The 27,534-nt window shown below is 39.1% G+C and overlaps 1 protein-coding gene across 3 annotated transcripts in view; it reads left to right on the top strand.

The window, feature by feature from the left end:
* The window catches only part of LOC119787944 (partitioning defective 3 homolog), a 502,126-nt gene that overhangs the window by 371,873 nt on the left and 102,719 nt on the right, over window positions 1-27,534 (top strand). For all 3 annotated transcript variants that reach the window (XM_038292032.1, XM_038292030.1, XM_038292033.1), the window contains one exon: window positions 157-459. In XM_038292032.1, the coding sequence (XP_038147960.1) occupies window positions 157-459 (303 nt within the window). The remainder of the gene's footprint in view (window positions 1-156; window positions 460-27,534) is intronic.

The raw sequence follows: 27,534 nt of genomic DNA, 5'->3' as shown, positions 1-27,534 counted from the left end.
GAATAATAGAGCCACTTAGAACTGCAGTTAGAAGCTTAGTTTCTTCAAATGAAACATGAGATCCTGCTAATTTTTTATTCTAAAGGCCACATATTCAAACATTGAAATTTTGGACTCTTTTATATCTAAATTTTCTCTTAAACACAATCTTTTTAGGATTCATGCCAAGACATGGGAACATCGGGAGCAGCAGGCCAAGGAGAGGGAATATGCAGAGATCCAAGATGTCGTCAGCCGCACTTTCAGCTCAGACGAGGAGCACACTTACGCTGGTATTGGGTCGTTGGGCTCTTCTCTAGATAGCAGCAGCGTGGACGCATACAGCCACCACTACCATCTCCCTCAGAGCCCACAGAGCCCTCACACACCCCTGAACCTCCAGAGCAATGGTCCACCCCTGGAGGTGCTGTACGCCCAGGTCAACAAGCAACGCAACGGACGACCTGCAGCTCCAGACAGGTAGGGGGTTCAATTAGATTTTTGGATTGGATAAAGCTAACTAGCCTGCTTCTCTGTGCTTAGTGATTTGCATTAGTCTACTTGATTTACATCTCATCTATTATGTATAGGCAGTGGTGTGAGTGAATTTGTTCACTTTTACTTGGCAAAGATGACACATGGTTCACAGAGCAACACTGAATTTCACACAGAGTTTTATCACATGCTTTATTCTACAGGGCATTCACAGAGCACAGAGCAAGCTGATAAAATCCAGCAACAAAGTAAAAGAACATCAGAATCCTTGCAGTGATTCTCCATGTGTTAGAATATATTATCAGGAGTTGTCTCACTTTTTTTCTCATTTTGCTGGGATCATAGGTAATCCTCCCCGGACTCTCACACAGACGCGTCTTAAACTTCAGCACAGAAGTAGCATATAGCTTTGGCATGCCGGTGAAATAATGAATCTTCAGTTTATGAAGTTGGGACGGAATAAAGTTACTTTCCTATTCCAACAGGAAATTACCAATGTTTTCATCTACTGCAGCAGTGGAAAGGCTCTAAGAGCTTGTTACACACTTTGTCGGCTCAGTAGCTTCAAATCTCTATTTTACATTTGGACCGAAATGATCTAATCTATTCGGAAACCACAGGAGAGATGAATGTAATGTTGTGAAACTTTTTGCAACAGATGCTGAAGGGCCGCTTCAGGCAAGTTTTGTAAATTGGGAAATTATTAGGTAATGTCAGGAAAGTTTTCTTTTTTTTTATGAAATGAGAAAAAAAATGCAATCCACCTTATAATATTAAGTACTTTATTATTTTTTTAATCCTATAGAATCTCTTTAATTGAATCGATATAAGGATACATGTGTTTCATTCGGGGGAAAGTCAGAGGAGGACCGCTGTTTTTATTCTTACCCAGCCTTGAGAGCGCTCCTGAAGGATTGGATGATTCTCACCTCGTCTGATTGACATCTGTCACTTGGGGGCTTGTGACCTTTCCCTGTTAGGCTCTGGCTGGAGCAGTGTGTGACCGACAAAGAACTCCTTATGATAAGTGGGTGGCTGTTTTTAAGAGGATTTGAGGAGGAAGGATTGCCATCATGTAACCCTAATAGATCTGTTCCCTCTGAAAGTAAAACCAGTTCATAAATAATTCAAGAGGCAAAGATCTCTTCATATATCCTAAATAGGAAGCTTCCTTTTCATATATTCTTAGATTTTTGCCAATCATTATAAACATTTTAAATAACTAAGAATACACAATAGAATGCTATAAACTGCTAGATTTGATCTAACTGACCAATCACAGGACAGAAAATGAAGACGTAGGTGTGGGCCCTCTAGCTGGCCCTGCGGGGCAAATCTTAAAATCTGACGGGTTGAAGGAAACCTTGCTCATGAATGTTGTTAAGGTGAGATCAGGATACTACTCTGATTCTGAAAGCTCTGGGCAGATTTGATTGACATAGAAACCCCCAGAGGCTGAAATCTGATTGGACAAAAATTTTGCAAAAACATAAAACCATTTCTCCTGTCAGTGCAGCCAAGAGAAACGCTACAATATTATGAATATTTATATTATTTGGAATAAAATTAATACAGTAAAAAAAAAAAGAATTTTAATTTAATTAAATTAAAGTTTAGGTTGTGAATGTAGGTTAGTGTTCCCGACTGATTTTAAGCCAGCACTAGCTACGTTTACATGGACACAAATAATCGGATTGAAGGCCTGATCAGATCAAAAATGTTTCATGTAAACATGTCAGACTGAAGATTCTAATCCGATTCGGTCCGTTCGGAAATAAATTTAATTCTGAAAGAGAGAGGTGGTTTTTGCCGATCGCCATTCCGATTGGCGTCCATGTAAACACCCATTCGGATCTGAAGAGTAAAATAATCTTCACTGCGCATGTGTGCGACGTCAGCGTGACGTTTTTCCGCCTTGTCAACAACAGGAAACCACCGGTCGCTCTCGCTCTTGTTGTGAACAACATGGCGGGAGGAGTCTAGGAACGCCGACTTATACACTCAAGTTCATTTAAAGCTGCAGGAAGCAGGAATTTATCCTCCTCCTCTTCCTCTTTTCTCTCTCCACAGCCCACTCGCTCTCCCACGCCGGTTCAATCACTCATTCTCTACATTTTCTCTCGGACATTTCGCTTCCAAGCGCTTTTTTCCTCCTCTCTCCGTTTTTTCTTTCCGCTCGCTCCGAGCGCATCGTTTGTCAGGCCTCCCAAAAACCAGACGCAGACAGAACTGCCAAGTTTGGCAGAAAGTTCTGCGCATGCTTAAAAGATTTAATCTGATCCAACGCTTGGTACATGTATACACACGTCATGATCGGATCATTTCATTTAGTGTCCATGTAACCGGAGATTTTGAATTTCCGATCAACCAAGGTTTGGATCGGATCGGGGAAATTTTGCGCATGTAAACGTAGCTAGTGAAGGCTTTGAAGGCCCTCACCAGCCAACACTTATATTTTCTGTTTTATATATCTATAACTTAAATGGTATTTTTGAAACAATCAGGAAGTCTTGCTACCTTATTTTTAAAACCTTCTGCGATATTAACCGTGTCGCCACTCACCTCCAAACCATGGTTTCCCGCGGGTCCTTAAAGAGTCTTAAAAGGCATTGAATTCTTCAAAATAAAACTAAGGCCTTAATTGGTATTAAAATGTCTTAAATTAGTCTTTCGTGGGTCTTAATTTTTAAAACATCATAAATAGGATTATTTTTATTACGATTTATTTGTGTAATCTAAATGAAACGTTAAAATTGACAATTTTTTTTTTTTTTTAATAAAAAAAAAAAGAAACAGCTCGCCATTATTGGTTCTGTCCCGATAGCGGAACCAATAAAAGCGTTGTTGCAGCCGGGACATTTGGGAGATGCACCATTTACTTTTTGTCTGGAAAATATGAGCAAGTGTAAATGTAACGAAAATTGTCTATCTAGCCAAGAGTTTTCTCCATGGCTAAAACCAGGGAACATACATGAGGCTCAGTGGATTTTGTGCAAGAAGTCATTCAAGCTCGGAACTATGGGAATTAAAGCAGTGGAGTCGCACATGCGAAGCACGAAACACAAAGCACCAAAATAGAGTTACCGAGAAACAGCCGGTATTTCTCAGTTTTGTTCCACCCTTGTCTCTGCAACGCCTCCACTTATCACCAAATCAAACATACTAAGAAAACGATACAAAGAAAAATAGCTGCAAAAAAGACTTAGCACTGGTTATGTTGTGGCTTTAAAACTGATTTGTTTTGTTCCCTGATAAAACAAAGTTTGTGAATTCAGTTAAATAATTGTTAAAATATATCTGTCATTTGTGTGTTTTTAGCTTTCTTCCTGTATGGGAAGCTTTTCTGAATTTGAAACATTAGTGCAGTGGTTTATGTTAAAATAAACCTTTGGGTTAAGTTGTCGCGTTTTTCTTGTGTTTCTTGTGAATTTGGTCTTAAACTTTTATTTCAAGTGGCATTAAAAAGTCTTAAAAAGTCTTGAATTTAACTTGCCTTATTCTGTAGGAACCCTGCAAACAATATGCCATTTACCTCTTGGATGAAAGCAACTGGAATGAGTAGAGCAGAAATCCGACAAGAAAACAAACTTTCAGCAAAGTAGATGTGGAGGAGTAGTGACTGACATGGAAATTTAGATGAAATTGCTCAATCGAGCAGTGTAGGTAGCATTAATGCATCAAATATACTCAGTATAAGGCTAAACCTTGCATTATGGTTTGTGATTTTAGAGACAAAATGTGGAAAAGTTTATAAATGCTTTTTTTGGAATTGTTTTTCTCATTTTCCCTGCTTTGAAAGTGAAATGAATATGCAGATCTATCAGCTTTTTGCTGTTTTTTTTTTTATTTTTATTCCCCCCCAAAAAAAGTAGTTTCATGAGTTTTTCATGTTAATTATACTTTGCAGCTTGTATTTAGTTTTTGGTAAGAGCTTTGAGTATTGATGACTGCATGTGGGGCTTATTTGCAGGAACGGATTTAACTTTAGTGAATTTGGTGATTTGATTTCAAATATGCACAACATGCACAACACTTGTTTTTTTGTTTTCCGTTTTGCACCCCCTTCCTGCTTTGCATATCTTGTATATGCCAGCCCAGCTGTGCGCCTGCCTGCAGTATTTGTTTGGCTGCCTCTGAAATATAATAATATCCACTGCTTCTTACCTCCCTCAGCCCCTTACTTGTCTCATTTACTGTTTTCAAACAGAAACCTTGAACACATTCCGACTTAAAACTCCCTATCATAACAAACATAAACAATAATTTGCATTCCTAAATTAATCCTAATGGAACTGTCAAGTTTCAAACACCCACAACCGCAGCAGAATTTGCAATTGTTTATGACCTTTTCAAAGCTTAAGGCAGCAAACATCACTTAAAACCTTTTGATACATTTTTTTTTCTATTTAAAGTAATAGTTTGAATCTGCAATACAGACATGATTTATGCATTCGGAGATAAGGAAGAGAGCTGCAGTTAAAGGTTATCCATGGAAGGTCACTACTCAGTCTGGCTGTCATTTAGTCTTTGTTGTGTAGAGGGGAATGAATAGAGTTTTATCCTAAAGAATTAGTTTTGTTCTTTTTTAGTTTCAGTCTGATCAGAGCTTGAAGTTTTTTTCAGAAAATTTTCAGGCAATGGTTAAAATCCCATTGTTTTACACAATAGAACTGCAACATTACACACAATTCAAATATTATTCACTTGATTTGACAAAATGTTAACAGAGCTGATATAAATGACCTAGAACCATTGAATTTCATTGTTGATATTAATCCTAATTTTTTACTAATTTGTTTTTTTAAGAAAAAAACAAAACAAAACAAAAAATTTAGCGTCATAATCACTTATTTTATAATACAAAGTAAACATTTTGACATTAGCTGCTCCCACGTCCGCAGTAGGCTTTCCTGTCTCAGATAATGTACAATATTAGCAGCTCCATAAAATGTATTGTACAATATTGTTTTTCCTTTTTTGAGTTTTTGATGAGGATTAGCTAATGTTTAATTATGCATAAAGGATGATAAAAGGTTTATTGTAGAAGAGATGGACTGCTATGAAGGCAAAACAAGCTAACCAAGTGAAGATGTATGGATTGGGGTTTGATTGGACACAAGGGTTGTGCTTTAGAGTTGTTATCCAAGCACATTTTGAGCCCATCTCCAGAAAAAACACACCAAAAAAAACTCATTTTTAGATAACATAAGGAATCTGTTATACTTGTCCATACATTCAACATGGATACCTACATTTTTTGACCGATTCCAGAGCCTTGTATCTTATCAAAACTAACATATTAGCAATGCTAGCAGGTAGCATCGATGCATCCTAAACACAAGCAGTGGTGCAATGCTGAAAACTCATCCTGATGCTCTGGTTAATATTTTATTTAACAAAGGATGCGGTAAGGACACCACTTACCATCAGCCAGTGCAACAAACGGTTGTCATGGAAACTGAACTGCCAGACCTGTCTAATTACAGTTTCATCCTCTGCATCTAACAGATGGATGAACTTCATTGGTATCCTCTGGACAAGAAGGAGCCCTTTGTTGAATTGCTTTTTTGTTCTTTGAAATATGAAAGTAAAGTTAAATATATGCTTTTTTTGTCATTACCATTTGGAAAACATAAGCAAAATCTTACATTTTACTGTCCAGTTAGACAAAACATTATCATTATTAGTACCAATAGTGAAGACAGTGCTCTTTCAATATGTGCCTACATAGCTGCAGAGATGTCAAGGTGCTTTGACCCCTATTCACTGCCAAGTGTACCATTGGTACACTTGGCAGTGAATAGAGGTCACTGTCAATGGAGCATGGAGGAAGGTGATCTGGTCTGTTGAATCTATTTTTGTTGTACATCAAATAGATTGAAGAGTGATGATAATCGGCACTTATTTGGTTGAACTATAAGAAGACAAACAGAATGCATGGTGATCCTTAGGCCAAGGTTGTATTTGAAAAACTAAAGTCCTGTCCTCCATGTGGATGCTCTTTTGAAACATACCAGCCTACTAAAGTGTTTCTGTAGACCAGGCATTCCCAAACTCGGTCCTCATGGCCCCCTGTCCTGCAGGTTTCAGAGGTTTCCTTGCTCCAGCACAGCTGATTTTAATTGAAAGCTAATTAACAGGCTTTTGGTCTACTGCAATCATTATAACCAGCTGTGCTGAAGCAGAGAAACCTCTAAAACCTGCAGGACAGGGGGCCTTGAGGACCGAGTTTGGGAATGCCTGCTATAGACCATTCACCCTTCTATGTAAATTACATTAAATGGTTGATGTGGTCTCTCTCAGTTGTGTGATCTATCCTGGCACAAAGCTCAAATAGTTGAGGAATGGTTTTAGCATGAGAGCAAAAGAGAGAATACTATTTTGGGCCCATCTTAACGTTTGTCATGATTGGTGTATATTTCTGAGGTTAACACAGTTCAAGTGCAACAATGACCTAATTTTCATCACGCTGTTTCAGATTTGAAGTCATAAGACTAACTCATCTGGGCTCTGGATGTTAGGGGGAAAGGTGCTCATTGTTCAAATATCTGCTTTGGTTAAAACACACACATTCAATTCATGTACAGTATGCCCCCATGTATGCCTGTGTATTCATTTAATGACTTAATGAAAGCACCCATCCATGACTCGGCTATACTTAGTAACCTGCTCTGTTGTTTATCCACTAAATTTCACTGAGAGAAGTTGCAGCTGGATAAATATCCTCCATATGCAACCCCCTCTAATAGCCCCTTGGTAATGGAGCCCTAATGGGAAGGTCACTGTGATTGTAAAGCCGAAATGAGTCAGACCTCCACCAATAAACCCCTTGGAGATATGAGGACCCCTGGTTGGTGTGAGTGTTCAGAATGCTGCCCACTCTGCCACATCGAGTTTTACAGTCCCTCTGTGGGATCACGCTACAACACGAGCTCATCTGACTATTTATTGCTGTGTTATTAGAACTGGCAGCTCTGCTGGTGTTTTGACAGTGCTGTCAGACACAGTAAAACTGAGGGGCACTGGTGGAAACCTGGGGTTTGTTTATGTTCAGTTTTGTCAAAACCTTATATTAAAGTAAAAGAAAATATATTTCCACCCTAATATCTAAAGAATTGATTCGACTCCGTTTATCAGGAAGTTGACATGAGAGCGAGGCAGACATACACAGCTGAGTACGTTGTTTTCTTTTTAGATTACTTTGTTTCACCTTATATAAAAAGCAGACCTCCAAAAATGGAATGACCTCATTTCTCGACAGGCAGCTGACAAGTCAACCCCTCCGTATGCCGAGGGACTGTGTGGTTTGGGTGACTGGAGTTGGTGCTGTGTTTTCAAATGACAACATGACAGGTTGCAAGGCTCGGTGGGATTTGGGGAGAGCAAGTGTGAAACAAAGCATCACCTTTTGAAATTTGATTTTGATTGACTGCTGCTCCCATTACCCAGCAGAGTTTCGAACACACCTTAGAGCACAGGCAAGAAAGAGTCAGAGGGATGCAAAGGATGGGGTCGGGGGAAGCGCTGAGAAAAAGATATGAAGCTTATGGATCTCAGCTTTTCAAAGTCTCCAAAGTCCCAGGCAACTCAGCAGCTTTGGAAAGTCTGGCGAGGAGGCCGCAATAAGAGAAAGAAAAACCTTAAAGATGGAACAAACGATGCAGTGTTTTCCTTTTCCCGTCGCTCTGTTTTGTTAGCACCAAAGTAGAGTTGAAAAATGTCCCTTTTGCGTGGCCCTGAATGGAATTATTAGCTCACCTTTTCTGCACTTTCTTGATGTTATAGGGTTATAACTTGACTTGTTGCAGGTTTAAAGATCTTTAAGAGGTATCAATCTGTGCTAATTGAGATGATTTTAAAAAGATGAATGGTTCGTCCCAACTATAAACTTTTGTAGGTGTAGACTTTGGGCAGTCCAGTGGTTATGTCTTATTTAGAACCATTTCCCTGCAGCACTGGCTGTATCTTTAGGCTAAAGTTGGCTTCTTTCCCCGATAAACCCACAGGCAGATCATCCATATGGTTGTTCACAATAAGCCTGGAGATTTAGCTTAAAATATTTTCCCATCAATTGCTTCTGCTGAAGTAATGTATCCTTACAGCTTAATGTCAGCACTCTGTTTCTGCATTGCAATGGTGTGTTTGGATCTCTTTCTGTTTTTTTTGCAGATTTTTTGTTAGTTAAGTTAGATGGTCAAGTTATGCATGCTTATGTTTGTTCTATATGTTTTACTCCAGAATTTTGTAAAACTTTGTGATGGATTAGCATTTAAAAATTAATTCCAAAGACGTCTGAAATGTTTGTCTATATCAGAAAATGTGGAAAAGCTGCATTACCTTTATACAATGTACTGTACACACCTGTTCAACCTATTCTCATTATGAGTGCGTGTGAAATCGTATGAAATCGTATGAAAAGTTATGCACCGTAATTTCGTACGTTTTGGACTTTTTTTTCGTTGTATGTGCATGCGCATCTGATGCACCATTCACAAATATAGAATCTAAATTACAATTAGCCCTAACCCTGACCCTAACCCTAACCCTAAGATATAAAACAGCAAGCAACGTAGTTGGAGACATGAATAAGTGATGATTGCACTGTTTTTCCCATTTTTACGTCCGACTGCGGATCTGCTTTTTTTTCTGTCTGCCAGCGCATGCGAAGTGATGAGGTTTTTTGAGGAAAAACGTCCAAAAATGAATGAAATAGTGTGCATAAGTTTTCGTACGATTTCATACGCTCTCATAATGAGAATATGTTGACACATACAAAGAGCCGTTTTCTTTCATATTTATATATGTTTCTATTTATTTATTATGCTTTTTCCTTTAACTTATTTCTTACAATACATTTTTTTTTTTACAAATATCTAACATTCCTTTTCAATTTAGTCATACTTTTATCTGGTTCCCTTAAGTCCTTTATTGCCCCCAAGAACAATTGTATGGCAGCATTAAAGGCATACATGTAAATAATTGTTCCTTTTGAACAATAGTGTTTCTACTTTGGTCAGATAATCACAAAAGCAATCTAGAGTAATTAAGTTTTTATTGTTTGCTCTCATTTGGTGTCTATAATTAACTCTGCAATCAACAATCAGTTTGATTTTTATAGTCTCTTTTAATTGAGAGGCAATCAAAGAGAGATTAACAACACTTTTGACTGTAACATCTGTAGCTTTGATTAAATCTTGCCTCTCAATAATTCATCGGTATACAAATGAATCTTCTATAACCCTTACATCCCCATTAAGACTTTAATAACAGCTTGTAAGTCTCTAATAACCTTTTCTTGTAGTCCCCCAAGGGAATCACGGTTATATTTCTAGAATTAAAGTACAATTTGTGTTAATTAAAAAATACATAGATCGTTACTTATGGTCATTTAAAAAATCATTGTGGTTTGGTTTTGTCAAGAATCCTATATTCTGTTTTTGTCTTTTTTTCATCACTTGACAGACAAGTAAAACAAAACTGAGAATTTTATTTTTACATCTTTTATCCATTTTGTTTGTCTCTGTTAACGTTATAATCAATTATGTGTGTGAAAACCAGAAAACCACTGAAATTTTTCAAAAAAAAGACTTAATTTATTACAAAAATGTCCAAAATATTATAAACTGGGCCCAAAAACAGAGGTCAGCAAAGCAGAATTCAATTCAGGCTTTAACATAAAGAACTGAAGCACAAACTGACTAACAAAAAGGACATGAGGGAAACTTAAATAGTGGCTGATCAGACCACTGTTGACACACAAGGGGGGTAACTGACTAACAAACTAATAAACAAATAAACTTAATTAAACAGATATACTGGCCAGAAACTAAATACTTTTTAAATTTAACTAATTAACAAAATTAGCCAAACTAAGAATATTTAAACAAATGATAAACAAATTTCCCCTCCCTTTACAAATGGTTTGATCCGCTGATTAGCCTGCAACCACCAACTGAGGAAAGCTGGAGCTCATTGCAGCCCTCCACCAGCAGACCCCAAGGAAACTGGCAACTCAAAGAAGAAATTAATCAATTGCATCTTTACAAAAAAAAAAAAAAAACTGACAAATATAGTTAACTAAATGTGTGCACTGCAAAAAGTTAGCTTAAAGTCAGGCTAATGAAAATATATGAAATGTGCAACAGATTTTAAAAGTGAAAAATGTAAAAGTTACCACACAACTTCAGAGTGTGGCAGCAGGCTGATTTAATTTTCAAAGAAATAATGCAGGTGATCTCCGTTTCCCTTGTAAGTAAAATATGGTGCAAGTTCATGCATGCACATCTTATATTTGGCCCTTTTTCCATATTTGCTAGGTGCCAGGATGATATGGCTGTAGGGCCAGTGCACCAAACACACATCAAACTTATCAAAGAAACTCCAAACAGAAAGCAGCACACATCTTCAAGGCAAAGCGAGTGAATTATTTTTTTTTCTGGCATGTGTGTGTTTTTGAACCCCTCCCTATTTCAAGAAAGGGGCCCCTGGGATAGATATGATGAGATGAAGTGCACAGAAGGCAATTTATCCTCCGTTTGTATCATTACGTTCATTTAGGAAGGCAAACAGCCTGGAAGCAAAATGAGAAAGAAAAAAAAAAGGGTAAGAGAACATGAGAGGGATATAAAAACATTTTTGATTTCACCTCTTCACGGTGTGGATCTGATTAAGAATCTGTGTACCGTATTTTATCAACGCCCTTCAAAGCCTCAAGGACATGCATGCTGCACTTAATGAATTATAACAAGATCAAAGGCAGAGTAGTGAGTGTTATTCAACGCTGGTGTACCCCAACAAGCAAAATATGAGGTGGAGATTGGGGAGTGTTAACAATGCCAGAGGCCGTTAAGGCCCAGTTTGCTGATCAGCACCAGAAGGCCTTCCATTCCCAGCAATCAGTAACTGCAAATAGACATTTAATCCACTCCCAACACACCTAAAGGCAACTGATGTCTGAAACCATAACCAACTACACCACACATTTACAACAGATCACTCATAAAACCGACAGCCCCTCGTAGGTTTTCCTCTCTCCATTTACACTGAATGTGATGATTTGTTTTGAAAATGTCACAGCAACTAAATGGGGTGCACACACAGAGAACATGCTGTTGGCAAATGTTGGGATATACTTAGCAGAATTCAATCACTGAGAAATCCATTTTGATTAAATAACACACACTGCTGCATGCCTGTTATGTTGGTATGAAGCTCTTGCGTGAGAAAGTCTGATTTTCACATGATAGATAACCTAATTTCACAAACTAATAACAGCTCTTCTACACAAATACTGCATCAGGGGTTTCAATGTTGTTATCCAATGCTGCCACACAGGCTCTTCTCGACATTGATCCGCTGTGGAATGGAACCGGGAGGTTGGTGGCTTCTCACTTTAGAGTCTGGCTCTGCTCTGTGAGGCAGTTTAGCGAGGAGAAAAGCATTACATCTCCTCATCATCCTCTCCTGATTTCATCGATCTCTTGGTTCAGTCATAAATACACGGATTCTGGTGACATCAGGGTCCTGATGTTAATAGTCAGTCAAAAGAGGCCATGAAAGCTATTGATTACAGGCAAGTGAAACATAGTCCTGCTGTTAGGGAGGTGAGTCTGTCCATCTGCTGCAATTACAATTTGCTGACATGAGGATATGACATTTTTTAAACAATTAGTTGATAGCAAACATATACATTTAGTTCTAGAAAATAATAAGCTGTAATTTAGCTTTTTCTGCTTCAACATTTTACTGAAACACATGATCTAATGGGCTGCTATCTGTTTTGGGTAAAGCAAGAGACTTTTTACACTTAAAAAATTCCAGCTAAGTCATTTTTTCTTAAAATAAGTGACTTTGATCTTGGATTGAGGAGGTAAAAGAGACATTTTGCCAATGGAACAAGAGAATTTACATTTAAAATAAGAAAACACAATTGCATTGTCTTATTTCAAGTGAATGTTATCTAATTATCTTATTTTAAGTGTGAAAATACTATTTCCATTAGCAAACTATCTAATTTACCTACTCAAATCAAGGGTAAATACACTTAATTTAAGAAATTTTTACTTATTTCTAGATCGTTTTTCCAGTGTAAAGTCATGTAATGATTATGCTATTTTTGTCGACAGTTGGATATCTTCCAACTAGTCATTGCTTAAGCAGAGTTTCTCAAATATCCATACATTTTTCATTGTTAGCTGATTGTGGCGCATAGTGCAAACCAATACCGATTTCTGCAAAAAGGTTTCCTAATATTGACAACTTAATAAAAAAAGCAGTTTTAATTGGCAACAGATGTTTTTGAATGATTCAGAATTTAAATCAGCTGTAATGTGCTCTAGCGGCACCGCAAATAGCAGTTAAACAGCATTTACAGCAGGATTCGACTCGAAATATAAAGAGAGATCACTGTATGATGCTCAAGGTTATCTCCTCCAAGCCCATGCCTTGTCAAACGTGGCAGCTCACTAATGAAGAACCTGAATCCCTTTGAGATTCAGGCACAAAGAAAGTAATATAAGATAAGAAATACCTTTATTCTTCCACAGTGGGGAAGTTAAGGTGAGACAGTAGCAAAACAAATTAGATTGAAAACAAAAAAATAGAACATTTTACACCTAAACTGTACAGCAGAAGAGAAAAGAAACATTTCTCTCCAACCTATCTAATTAGACTTAGACAAACTTTATTGTTATCTTGTATACAAAATGAGATTTCGATGCATACGGCTTCTCAACAGTGAATGAGCAGCTTGCAACAGTGAAATGAACATTACAATTTATAAATTGCAACAGTGATGAGAATGTAAACAGTGTAGAAGAAAAGGAAAACCACTTTAAAGTCATGGTGCATAAGGCATTCATATGAAAAGGTTCAGTTTAATTCCTCTCAAACCATCAGTAGTAGTGCCTCAAGTGACCTTAGCAGAAAAGATTCCTCCGTAAATACATTAAAAGACTGCTTTTTTCCCCTCATCATATGGTTTAATATAGTTGTTTTAAGCTGTTGGTTCATGTTCAGTAAAAGCCAGCAGTGTGTACAGGGCATGTAATTTAATTTACCTTACACCCGTGGTTCTCAAAGTGTGTGGCGCGACCCACTGGTGGGGAATTGAGACGTGACAGGTGGGGCGCGCCAAGTTCCGGTGTGTGTGTGTGTGTGTGTGTGTGACTATAAATGTAGAACGTGTGAGAGCAAACTGTCCTTATAGCTGTATGTTGCCGCTTTTTAGACCAATCAAACCCACAAAGTAATCATTACTAGCCTACATACAGTCTAATTAAAAGAACATTAGAAAAATTTCACCTGGAACTGAAGTGCCAAAATAATGATTGACGTGACGTCGGCATATTATTTGTAACGGAATAAACTTTCGCGCCCCAGTGTTGCCAACTCAGCGACTTTGTCGCTATATTTCAGACCCCTCCAGCGACTCTTTTTCAAAAAAGCGACTAGCGACAAATTAGCGACTTTTGGAGACTCTTACGTGAAAGCACGTATCGTTCCTTTTCTTGTCCTCCAGCGGCAGGTGCTGCCGTGGGGCGCCTAACCCATCCCCACCCCGTTCTCCCCCGCTATCACAGGAGTCCCTCTCAGCGCTGCAGAGACACAGCATGTTTACCCTCAGCGTCCAGACTGCAAATAAAGCGCACGTGCGCCGGGATTGACGGCGCAGGTTGATCATAAATAACTGAATTTGAAATATTTTATCTTAAATAAATAGGACCAGTTTATTGAAATGACGTCTGACTCCACCCTGAAGCTCAGGTTTAATGCTCAGACTAATAGTGAATTCTGGTTTGGAGTGGAGAGGGAGTATCCACTCATCGGGCAGAGAGCTGTGTGCATTCTTCTTCCCTTTGCCACATCATATCTCTGTGAGATGGGCTTTTCAACTGTTGCTTCACTGAAAACAAAATACAGATCTCAGCTGAACATTGAGCATGACTTGAGAGTGGCAGTATCAAGCCTGCAACCCCGTTTTGAGAAACTGCAATGCAAAACAGGCTCATTGCAGCCACTAATGCAGGGATAAATAGACCTGTATTGCCAGATGGATTTCACTTCTTTTCTTTTATTAACAGATTGCAGAGTGGCACTTTAATTTTTTCTATCTTTGAGCTTGATACAAATTTTGACACAGCTGCATTTTTATTTTCTTTATTTTTGAGCTTGCTGTTATTTGATGTAGAAAGTTTGTATTTAGATACTACTTGTTACTTCAATAAAATTGGAACATTTTAAGATTGTTGCATATTTCATTAGCATAGTGTTGGGGCGATGGGGACAGGCGGGGCTTGAAAATTCCCTCTTGTCCAAAGTGGGGAATGACAGAAAAAGTTTGAGAACCACTGCCTTACACCATCTAAGCCATCAAGCTTTTACAGTCAACACAGAGCAGCATTAATTATCTTTATATTAAGAGCAGTAACCCTATTCCTTTGCCAGACCTAGCTATTGTCGTTCAAATCCTCCTGCCTCAAAAAAACCCACCACCAGAGGTAAATCGGATCTTTGCCAAAGTCTTTGTAAGAACCAGGAGCTGAATGGTTAACTATGTGGCAAATCCACAAAACCAATCAAAGACATATTTTATGTCTTAAACCTCATCCCATTGTTTGAGATAGCTCATGAATAGACCTTTTCTAAAACTATCATTCAATTCTTGTCTTTTAAAAGTATGCCCTTTAATCATTATGTGTTCAATTTCGCCTATTTTTAGTTTCTTAGATTTTGAGTTAGAAGAGGTCATTTTATATGTCGCTTCCTGTTTAAAATGGATTATAGTGGCAACATCAGCTTCTGTGTATGTATTTGAATCCAGTACAGCTTCTGGTAATGTCCAGACTCAACTTTAGAACCCCTGCTGACAAATGATCAGAGTGATTGGTTAGGTCACCTGAGCCAGACCTGCATGAGCTGACTGTGGTACCTAATAAAATCCTGTGGAGACCACCAGACATTCCTAATGGCATCAGTATGCTTGTAAAAATGATCTTAGTCCCTTGTGACAGCGTAATGGCAGCACGTGGCCCTGTTGGTCCTCTGTAATGGCATCATGATGTCATCATGGATCACGACAGAGTCAAAGTTCTCAGAGCTGGGCTTGTTTTCAAACAAAAGCAAGATTATTTAAGAGAATTACATTAGTATCTCTCAGTTTCCGAGGTATTCGCACAGATTGGAAGGCCTCTTTTTGTGCCAAGAGAAATAACTGAAGAAGTTAATAATGAAAGGCACTTTAACAAGGTCAAGCTTATTGAATTGGTTTACTGTTTTGGAGAAAATGTCATGTTGTTCTGTAGTTAGAGGCCCATTTATTTTTTCTGAGTGGCCTTCTTGCTTGGAAATACCCACATTTTTAGATATACATGTTGTAAGTATATATATATATATATATATATACACTATATTGCCAAAAGTATTTGCTCACCCATCCAAATTATTGGAATCAGGTGTTCCAATCACTTCCATGGCCACAGGTGTATAAATTCAAGCACCTAGGCATGCAGACTGTTTTTACAAACATTTGTGAAAGAATGGGTCGCTCTCAGGAGCTCAGTGAATTCCAGCGTGGAACTGTGATAGGATGCCACCTGTGCAACAAATCCAGTCGTGAAATTTCCTCGCTCCTAAATATTCCACAGTCAACTGTCAGCTGTATTATAAGAAAATGGAAGTGTTTGGGAACGACAGCAACTCAGCCACGAAGTGGTAGGCCACGTAAACTGACGGAGCGGGGTCAGCGGATGCTGACGCGCATAGTGCGAAGAGGTCGCCAACTTTCTGCAGAGTCAATCACTACAGACCTCCAAACTTCATGTGGCCTTCAGATTAGCTCAAGAACAGTGCGCAGAGAGCTTCATGGAATGGGTTTCCATGGTCGAGCAGCTGCATCCAAGCCATACATCACCAAGTGCAATGCAAAGCGTCGGATGCGGTGGTGTAAAGCACGCCGCCACTGGACTCTAGAGCAGTGGAGACGCGTTCTCTGGAGTGACGAATCGCGCTTCTCCATCTGGCAATCTGATGGACGGGTCTGGGTTTGGCGGTTGCCAGGAGAACGGTACTTGTCTGACTGCATTGTGCCAAGTGTAAAGTTTGGTGGAGGGGGGATTATGGTGTGAGGTTGTTTTTCAGGAGCTGGGCTTGGCCCCTTAGTTCCAGTGAAAGGAACTCTGAATGCTTCAGCATACCAAGACATTTTGGACAATTCCATGCTCCCAACTTTGTGGGAACAGTTTGGAGCTGGCCCCTTCCTCTTCCAACATGACTGTGCACCAGTGCACAAAGCAAGGTCCATAAAGACATGGATGACAGAGTCTGGTGTGGATGAACTTGACTGGCCTGCACAGAGTCCTGACCTCAACCCGATAGAACACCTTTGGGATGAATTAGAGCGGAGACTGAGAGCCAGGCCTTCTCGTCCAACATCAGTGTGCGACCTCACAAATGCGCTTCTGGAAGAATGGTCAAAAATTCCCATAAACACACTCCTAAACCTTGTGGACAGCCTTCCCAGAAGAGTTGAAGCTGTTCTAGCTGCAAAGGGTGGACCGACGTCATATTGAACCCTATGGATTAGGAACGGGATGTCACTTAAGCTCATATGTGAGTCAAGGCAGGTGAGCAAATACTTTTGGCAATATAGTGTATATATATATATATATATATATATATATATATATATATATATATATATATATATATATATATATATATATATATATATATATGGAATATGCATTTGTTATGAAATATTAGTTGCTGTCTCAAACGGGGAAGGAAGATACTTTCCTTGAATGTAAAGTCACCTTTCCCAATGTGGGTGCTGGTCTTTTCGTGACGTTGCCGTATAGCGCCACTTCTGGCGCTTAAACTCCTCTTTAGGGTGACAAAACAAAGTCAAACTATGGTGGATGTGAAAAAAACAGCTTCCTAGCTGCAATGCATGAATAGGATCTGGTGACCTGATAAATCAGCTGACACAAGTACTAAGCAAAAGGTTTATATAAGGTTGAATTGGTGTTACAGGAACAGGAAATGACTGGAATTACTGTAAGGACGGGGAACGGATTAGTGGCTGAGAACTACTCAGTGGTGTTTGAGGTGTACTGAATGCAATCCACAAACCTCAGAAGCAAAGAGGTTTCTTTAGCTCTGAAGATTAATCACAGTTACTCCGTTTGGATGATATGAATCACTGATTGACTGATCCATAACCTGAAGGCTAGCAGAGAAGTCGTATTCTGTCCGAGGGACATGCACAGAAAAACAGTCTGTGAGTCTGAGGTTTCCAGAAAAGCTAGACAAGAGGGGATTGCAGGATCAGAGCAAGAGAATCAGTTTGGGGAGGCACTCTATCTGGCCAGAGCTTTTCAGAACGACAGACGCTGGTTCCAGGTCCAAGATTGAGTCATACACAACTGACAGAGGCGTTTAGATCAGGTCGCAAGGCAGAAGGTTGATGCCCAGAGATCAGTAGCTGACAGGGGTAACCAACGGGGTTAATGCAGGCAATAGAGAAACAGCGACAAGACAGGTCGATATAAGGTCAAAGTAAAGATTGCAGGGGGACCTACTCACACAAACAGCTTTAAAGAATCTGGACATTACCTACTGGGAGAGCCAAGAATGTAAAGTGCAAAAAATGACACAATGTGACTGCACACAGCAGCCTCACAGGCAGAAACCAACAGGAATCACTACAACTGCCTATACAACATGGAAAACGAGATATTACTTTCCATCCAGTCAATGTTCAAAATAGTTTAAAGGTTTGTGAGTAAAAGATTGTCTGCTCCTCTTGGACTAATCATCAGTACATTTTCTGGACTCATCAGGTGTTTAGCCAGTGTTAGTCAGGCCCCAGCTTTTATCACTACCCTTCGTTAGATTCTACTATTTAATCCACATTCATCTAAAGCTGAATTTATTGCTGCCCCATTGAACCAACCTGACTTGGCCCTCTGATACTAGGGGTGTGCAAAATAATCGTCAAGATGATGCATTGTGATTCTAATTTTTGTGATCTACTGCATCGATTCTTGATGCCAAGAATCGATTATTAATTTTAAAAATGAATAAATAAAATTGCATGAATGGTTGGCGAACATCAGCCAAAAACAAGTGTAATACAACTTCCAGTCCAGTAGATGTCGCTGAGGATGTGTTGACGTACACTGCCTTGTGTCACAAGCATTTCCGGCCGCGGGATACTGCGCCAAGTCATTCAAAAACAAAACATGGTGGAGATTGAGAAACTTCGTCTGGCTCCATCACATTTCAAATCCGATGTTTGGAAGCATTTTGGTTTTAAAAAGGTAAAACTGAAGTATCGTGATGCATCGTGATAGAATTGCATCGTGGCCTGTGAATCGTGATTCGAATCGAATCATGACTTCTTTGGCAATACCCACCCCTATCTGATACCATGCTTAAAACCTTCCAGATTGGTCCGCAAATCCTTTGCGTTCAACCTCACAGTGTACAAACCTCACTTGGCATCCATTCGTGGTACTATTTTTCCAGGTCAATATATTTAACCCTACTTTGTTGTCTGCTTTTTTTATTCAAAGTAACAGTTTGTTCCAGTAGTTGACATGTCCTAAAGGGGAGTGTCTGTGTTAAATGTAAAACAGTTGTGACATTTGACTTAAACTCTTCTGGGTTTTTCTTTACTCAGAAATTAAGGATTACTTTGAAAACTCTCTTTTTCTTCCTTTAATCTGGGTATTTGTGTCTTATTACCCAGGTTATATGGAGGCTTTTGTTTTGAAGTCAGTAAGGAGTAAGTTCAATAGCTGCCCTGTTGTGTTGACAGATGTGCCCAACAAGACGCTGATGACAAGACCTTGTTTCTAATGATTGAATCAAATTTGGCTAAATCAAAATAGTAGGTATCTTCAAAATAATTAAATACTTCAAATTCTCTGATCTTTGTCAAAAACTTTAAAAGAACAAAGTACCTGAAGTTCTTTTTATTCCTGTCAGTCAGACAGAATCATCAGAAAACTCTGGAGACATTTCACGTCTGCTGTTTAAGTGCCGTCCGATTTATCAAAGATTTTCTGCATTTTAAGAAAAAAAAAAAAGAACCTTTCCATAAAACATTTCTGTTCTTGAGTGCCTCATGACATTTGCAAAATGGGAGAAAAATTTAGATCATTGCAATTATCATCAATACTTTTGAGCGTTATCTGTAATTTGCAGCCTTCAAAAAGTTACTTGGACTTTAAGGAAGAGCTTTGAACAATATGAAATGACAGCAACAGTTCCTACATTGACTCAAAAAAGACTTCTAAGTGATTTCAGAGTGAAGCTTCTTTATCGCTTAAAAATAACATTTTTCGCCTGAATCAAGACAGAGATGTTATAAATGTGAGCATAAGATGGAAAAAATGGTGAAGGACAAGGAGATTGTTAAAGTAAAGCATTAGTTGGAGACGTAAAATGGAGTTTCATGTTGTTTCCTTCCCCTTCATTTCATCTGCTCTCCGCTATAGGATCGTCTCTGCTTCATTAATGTTCCTTTCTCTCATTTCACATTTACTCTTAATCTCTTTCTCCCCTCGCTCCTGTTGCACACTCTCACTCCTCACCCCTATTTTCCCCCTTTACCTCTCATTATCACCCTTTCTTTCCCATTTCCCACTGATGCCCAGGAAAGCGAACAAGCCCCAGCTATCAAGAGAGAATGAGCGTGTTCACTAAAGCTCTGATTCATCAGAACAAAGAGAGGCATGGGGAGCAAGGGAGAGGGAGACGCTGGAGTGTACTCTTGAATGGCTTTGGACTGTAAACCCCCACAGCTTCCTCCTCCTTTGGCTGTATTTTTCCTAATAGCCTCTTGGGCTATTTCTAGGTCTCTTTTTTAAATGGGAGGTGGGAGAGAGTGAATACAGTGAAGAGAGGGTGGAGGAGAGCATTAGTTTGAGTGTGTATTGGGGGGGTATTGGCCCTGCTGAGGCACTGAATAAGCACTCTGACTCACAGCGGGATCAGTGGTGGTGGTAGGGCTTGGTGTATGTGTGCAGGGACACGCTGTTGCCACTGGAGACACGGGAAGAGATGCACCGACGCACACACAGAAATACACATGCCGAATGTTGAACCTCTAAAGCTGATTAGTCAAACTTGTGATTTCCAATTTCAAACCCGCAACACAAATCCCATACTTAATATTCATGCAGAATGCGGTTAGGGCTCCTCTCCACCCCTCGTAGCTGAAAGGCTCGGGGTTAGGTGGTGTGTGAGTTGGGTGTTGGGGTGTTGCCTTTTAATCAGCTTAGTTAAAAGAAGAAATATGACGAAGAGAAGAGTAGGATAAAAGGAAAAGAAGATTTTGTGGGTTTACCCCATAGCTGAAGCACATACCTCTGAAGTTCATGCACCCGCAAATTGAAGATGCTTTGGTTTTGATTATAACCAAATGAAGCCCATTTGATTATGTCCTTCTTGTGTTGCTTTACTTAGTCTGATCACCTTTAGGTAACCAGCACTACCCAACATAATGTCCTTCTTTACAAAACGTAACCTCTAACAATTACCAATTGTCTGCTTTTTGAATTAGCATTTGTTTTTTTACCATTCTAAGCTCCATGTTTGCTTTTTCAGAAGGAGCATACATAATACATCATCACCATTATTATAGAATGAGCATGGGCGGTTCTAGACAGGGACCAATGGGGGCCAGTGCCCCTGTAGATCATGTCCTGGCCCCTGTTATGGCCCCTGTACTGCAGACATAACACTCAAAGAAATTCTAATGATGATCTGCGCTGGAACAGATATGGTTACTGATAGTTCTTTTGGATCCCAGTTTTCATCTGCTGAATGTTTTTTCAAAACAAATTGCTCTAAATTTTACAGCTGAATTTATTAGTTTTTCTTACGCTTCAATTCAGATTTTATAGAAAACTGTAATTTTAACTTAAATTAAGTCAAAAGTATGTACAATTTCTAAATTATGAATGTATATTGACCTAATAAGACACATAATTTTAATTAAACCTAACTGAATAGAAATTTCACTTTTTAATTTGTTTTATTTTAAGAATAAAGTCGTAAAATTACCAGAATAAAATCAACATACCGCAACCCGTTTCAGAAAGAAAGCGTGGAGCTCCGCCAAGCAGATGACAGCCGACCAGCTCCACCAATCAGCAACCAGAGTCCACTTTGACCTCCTGCCCAGTTTGATGCTGCTGCTAAAAGATTTCCTGATTTGTCAAACGGATGCTAAAGTATTACTTCACATGATGCTCCACATTCCTCATTTTAGGGAAGAAAGGGCTTCTTCTGAGAGCTTTCATAAAATACAACTGGTTTCCCGTAATTTTAGGACTTTATTTTCATAATTTTAGGACTTTATTCGCTTAATTTTGTGACTTTATTCTTGTAATTTTACGACTTATTCTCGAAACAGAAAAAAAATCTCCCTTAATCCCTTGCCCTGTGTTTTATTTTATGCTTTTCTGGGCCCCTATGAAAAAACACTTGCCCCCTCCTGGCCCCCTGGTACATTTGGTGTAGAACCGCCACTGAGAATGAGCAATGTAATTTGTCTTTAAACCATGATCATAGTGTTGAGTCCAGCATCTGTAGCTTTTAACCTCCCAGTCAGGATGTTATGCCGTGTCACCATCTCTGCTCAGCATGGTCAGGAAAGTAGCACTGAGGGAACCTCTTATGAATGGGTTAAACATCAGCACAGAGATGTTAGGTTTTACTATTACAGCACAGCTCAAATAGGATGTGAAATCTGGTATACCATACCCATAATGCATCACAAAACGCATTTGTGATGCATTATGTATTTGGAAATCATTTATTATTTTTAGCTTGAGATAAGTGTGACTTAAAATATGCAGTAACCTCTCTGATCTTGCTGCTTCATCCAGTGATTACAGCGTTTAAATGGCTGAGCTAACACTAACATGTTCCATTTCTGATATTACACAAGTATGTTCTGTATGTTATGTAGCTCATTACACTGCTTCAACTACTTTGTTTTTTTAAAGTTGTGAAACTTGTGTTTTTAGTCGCGGAGCTGTGTTTAACCCTAGACACCTGAGCTCAGTGGGTGAGAAGAGGTCAGACATGTACAGAAACTCAGAGGTGGGCATCGTTATACCAAAACATTCTCACTCCCGACTTGTCACATACTGTCACTTGGTCAAGTCCCCTGCGCGTCACATACTGATATGACGGGGATACCAATCTCATTAGTAACTGATGCGCCGGGTTAATGACAGGAACTTCCAAAAACTTTTCCATTTGCTGTGAAGTAAAAACTTACCACTAACCCATCCCTTACCCTAACCCCAACCCTTAAACCTAAAGAAGCAGTATTAAAACATGTTACCACACACATCTAAAGCTACCAAAGTAACTTTTAGGCCTAACCTCCACAACCGGTCGCTTACCTGCCGCAAGAGGTGATTATGCGATGCACAGGGGAATGACCAAGCATCAGCATGTGACGAGCTGGGAGCGCTGGTTAATCAGAGATACTATTATTGCTCATTAAATCAAATTAATATTTTCTTCAAGCTTAGATGATCTATCAAACTAATAATTGGTATTACGGAGAACCTTTCATCAGTCTATTTTAATACTTACCTCTTTTTATCCCTTTGTGAATTAAAAAAACAATCTACTTTATGAACCTTTTCATGTTATGTCATACATTTCAGCTGGATATGATGTGAGCGACAAACACAAAGTGCATAAGAAGAAAAATAGATACATTGTTTTCAATATATTTTACAAAAGAAAAGTCGAGTCTATCCCCATTAGATAATGTTTCTTACAGAGACTGTATTGTCTCTGTAAAGTGCCTTAAAATAACATATGTTGTGAATTGTCGTTATATAAATAAACTGAATTGAATTTGCATTAATCCCCATTTACTTTTACTGCTAAATTACATTCAATTAGAACCACTTATAAGTAAGTAGTTTACCTCTTTTCAATCTAATCTCAGTATAGATGTAGCTGTTGTTTTCCTTGAAGGCACTGAGTTTTTTTTTTTTTTAAAAACATCAGCAAACAGCATCATTAAGCTATAAGAGCCGGTAGTCAGGTCAAAGAGACCATTACGTTCTGCATCAGTATCAAAAGATTTGAACATCTCATGGAGCACTCTTCAGTTAAACTCCACTTTAGTATCTAAACCTTATTTTTATTTCAATAAATAAACAAGAAAATGCCACAGAAAGGGAAAACAGAACGATAAAAATCAGTTCCTCAAGACTGTAGAAAAAAGCTTTTTTAAAGAAAGGCCTTTTAGTTACTTTATAGAATCAGTCCTGTGTCTGAGATGTATGCTGGTGCTTTTCCATTCTCTGTAAGAACCAGGATCCTATAGAAAGTGGTGTAGCTGAACTAAAAGCATGGAGACAAAGGAAAACATTTGCAAGGTATGAAAATAGAAAAGTATGACGCAACTGAAAATTATACATGTGGTTGTCTACCTAAACTGAGAGGCCAGGCAAGAGTTTGTTACAAGAAATTCAGTTATGGAATAAAAAAATAATAATTAGACCACCCTTGTTTTCTTCATTTTCTTTTTCATGGTAAGGTCAGTACACCTGAAGTTCTATCTATTTTAAACAAATATAATGAGAGCACCAAAATTAAATCATGAATGTTTAATATAAGTTGTCCATCTTTTCTCTATGATAGTAAAAATCATTGATGTTTTTCCATCCCTGGCTATGGCGTTGTACTCCAAAAAACAGCTTTTATTTATATTCTCTGTCTTTTTTATATCTGTTTAGTCACATGATACACATAAGAGTTAGTAACTGATTCAGTAACTATTGTTTTTGAAAATGAGGCTGGTCTAATACAGTATGTTTCTCCATGACTATGTGAAAAACAGACAAAATCAAAAGTTGCATCTATACACTTATAACAGGCCCTATAAAAAACTGGATGATGCGGAAATGTCCCGATATAAAAATCAGTTTGACCTTCCTGCATTAGAGACTGCAACATAACACTGTGGTGGAGCTTTTAAGTTGGTGGAGCAATAAGAAATTGGCCTTCGAGAAGCGTAATTCTAAACACACACTCAGGACTAGAATGGAAGAGTTTTTAGCGTCATACACACTACCCTTGTGAGACCGTGTCTAGAACGGTCCGAGCAATTACCGTAAATGGAACGCAACTGAACTGGACCGTGCCAGACACAACCAACCTGCTCAATGTAGTACTAGTGGTTCATCTGTGGCTCTGTTCTCGATAACAAAGAGTGCATGAGCAGACCACATCATCTCCTATTTACAGTTAGCTGACTCATTTTGCAGGTTTTCTGGCGTGTCCGGCTTTGCACTTCTTAGATTTCTTCACAACACGAACTTCTTCTCAGCCTATTAACAATAAATGGCATCAAAAGACCATGGTGTAACCTGGTATGATGCAGAGACTGAGGCTCTAATTGAAATTTTGGCAGAGAGCGCTATCCGGTATATACTGTAAATTGCTGAATGTTATGGGCACGGCAGTGTTTGTTTGCATAATTCCCGCATTGAGACCTGTAGTATTGTGGACCGCCAATAGGAGGCAAGGAACCGCGCTAGCGTGCTAGCTCGATCTGAACTCGGCATAGATCGGTTTCAGAGGGCAGTGTAAATGGGCTTAAAATGTAAGCCAGCTATGTGTTTGGGGTAAAAAATAATGTGTGATTTATCACTAAAATACACAAATACATACTGAAAGTATAGTGTCAAAATTTCAAAGTATGCGAATATTATAGGATTACCTTTGTGATATTCTTTCAAGTATTTCCATTTTACAAAACAATACAAAATTAGCTACATTTTTAGATTCAAAGTTATGAAAAATTACAAAAAAACAACTACCGTAATTTTCGGACTATAAGCCGTGACTTTTTCCCCATTTTTCGACCTTGCGGCTCATATAACAATGCGGCTTATCTATGGACTTTTACAGCTAACAGCCACTAGGGTAACACCTAAATCTATGGATTTTACCATCCACCATGCTGACGTCACATTTGCTTCAACACATAAGTACGGTAGCCGAGCACGCGGGAATGCGGAGGTCCTCCGGAAGCAGACTTTAACCGCGAGTGGTACGAGACAGAACGACAGCGAGAAAGACGGACATTGCGAGTGCAAGACAGTTTGTGTGTAAACATAAAAAACCTGCGGGTTATAGTCCGGTGCGGCTTGTATATGTACAAATCATGCAATTTAGCTTCTGCGGCTTATATTCAGGTGCGGCTTATAGTCTGAAAATTATTTTTCTGGAAAAAAAAAGAAGGAACCAAATTATAATTATGAATAAAAAGTTCTTTTAAACAATAACACAGTCAACAACAAAAAAGTTAGGAGAAGGAAGAAGGAAAGGATTCAATACATAATTGAAAATGGGCAGGTACATAAAAACACAGCTGCAGGGAGAGACGGAGAGACTCAGGCAGACAAAGATAAACCTGAGACAAGAGAATACGATGACACAAAGTGGACCTCCACCTCCCCGAGAGCAAGAGCAATTGCACTGAAGAGCGTTTCCCCCTCCCACTCCTCCCCGTCGAGGCCAAAGCCGCACCCTCCCTCCCATCATTCACCGGGGCACAGCAGAGCGATGCAAGGTGTTCCCAGTCTTCACTGCACTCCATAACTCAGCCGCTCGTCTCCGGAGAGACACCGCTTAAACACCGTCTCCATCCACCTCTCATCGCTCCCATCAGTCTGTCTTTAAAACAACCATTAGAGATATGGGACACAACAGCCTGCAACCCTCACTGTAACTCTTCACATATCTAGCAGGCTCATCCACCTGTGGGAGAAGAATGAGGCGAACATGAGAAAGGACTTCTTCCTCTGGGAGACTTTAGGAAAAATGGCAGCAATAGACGCCGCAGAGGGTATAATTCACCTGGTCGGGCTCCACGCTGTGACACAGTCATTATCCATATGAAGTAACGCCGCTGCTGTGTCATTATTGCCTGCGTCTTGTTTTGTATTTACTCATGTTTCTGAAAGTAGCTTTAATTTTCAAAAAATATTGACTTTTAAGGAGAATTGATGCAGTTTTATAAAAACAGTTTGGTTTCCCTTTTTGTTAAAGTTGTTTTTTTCTAATCTATACAGCAGAATAAGAACAAAGCCGAGGCACATTTCCAGGGGATAGATGTTAATTAGGAGGCTGTACGCCTGCAGAGTGTTGACAGGGTAGAAAACACAGCAGAGGAGCTTTCATGTGTCAGCTTTATGTTTCTGCAGGTAACTGATCCTTCTTTAAAACCCTTCATGCAAGAACAAGTGAATCTGATGAATGCTTACTGAAAAACAAATTAGATTATGTTCTGTATTTTTGTTTTTAAGTCAGCATTATCTCTCAAACTGAATAAGATATATACTGTATTTTTTCACTGTTGAATGGCTCCCCTTAATATTTCACCAAGATCCCTGCGGTTATTTACTTCATTTTAACCTTTTGAGTTGATGTAGTTAAAGGAATAGTACACCCAAAACATGATTAGCCTTCATTTTCTACTCACCCCCATGCTGAACAACACTCTGGAGTACTTTTTTGATATCTCAAATGCATCTGGAGATCTGGGAGGCTTCTTGCTGTCTGCTGACATTCAAATAATGGAGGTCTATGGCGCCCGAAGCAGAAAGGTCCATAAAAGTCCACAAAAAACGTGTCAATATTCCTCCATACTGCTCGTCCAATGTATTCCAAGTGTCCTGAGTGGGTAGCATCCAGAATTTACTCGAAACAAAGTCATTTAGAATGTTTTTAGAGCATAAACAGTAGTGTATAGGATTTCCTGAAAGCGCGCGCCTGCGAGTTCACGACGCTACGGAAACCGCGGCAGACCAAACCAGACGAAAGTGCGCATTCAGCTCTGCAAAGAACTCATGCTCTTCCTCAACACTGAAGTCCTCAGACATTTTTCTTTCGTTGACGCTGAATGCGCACTTTCATCTGGTTTGGTCTGCCGCGGTTTCCGTAGACTCGTGAACGCGCTTTTAGGAAATCCTATACACTACTGTTTATGCTCTAAAAACATTCTAAATG

Source organism: Cyprinodon tularosa, unplaced genomic scaffold, assembly GCF_016077235.1.
Source record: "Cyprinodon tularosa strain WSP-4 unplaced genomic scaffold, ASM1607723v1 ctg306, whole genome shotgun sequence".
Taxonomy (NCBI): Eukaryota; Metazoa; Chordata; class Actinopteri; order Cyprinodontiformes; family Cyprinodontidae; genus Cyprinodon; species Cyprinodon tularosa.
This window is presented reverse-complemented; position numbering and strand designations above follow the sequence as displayed.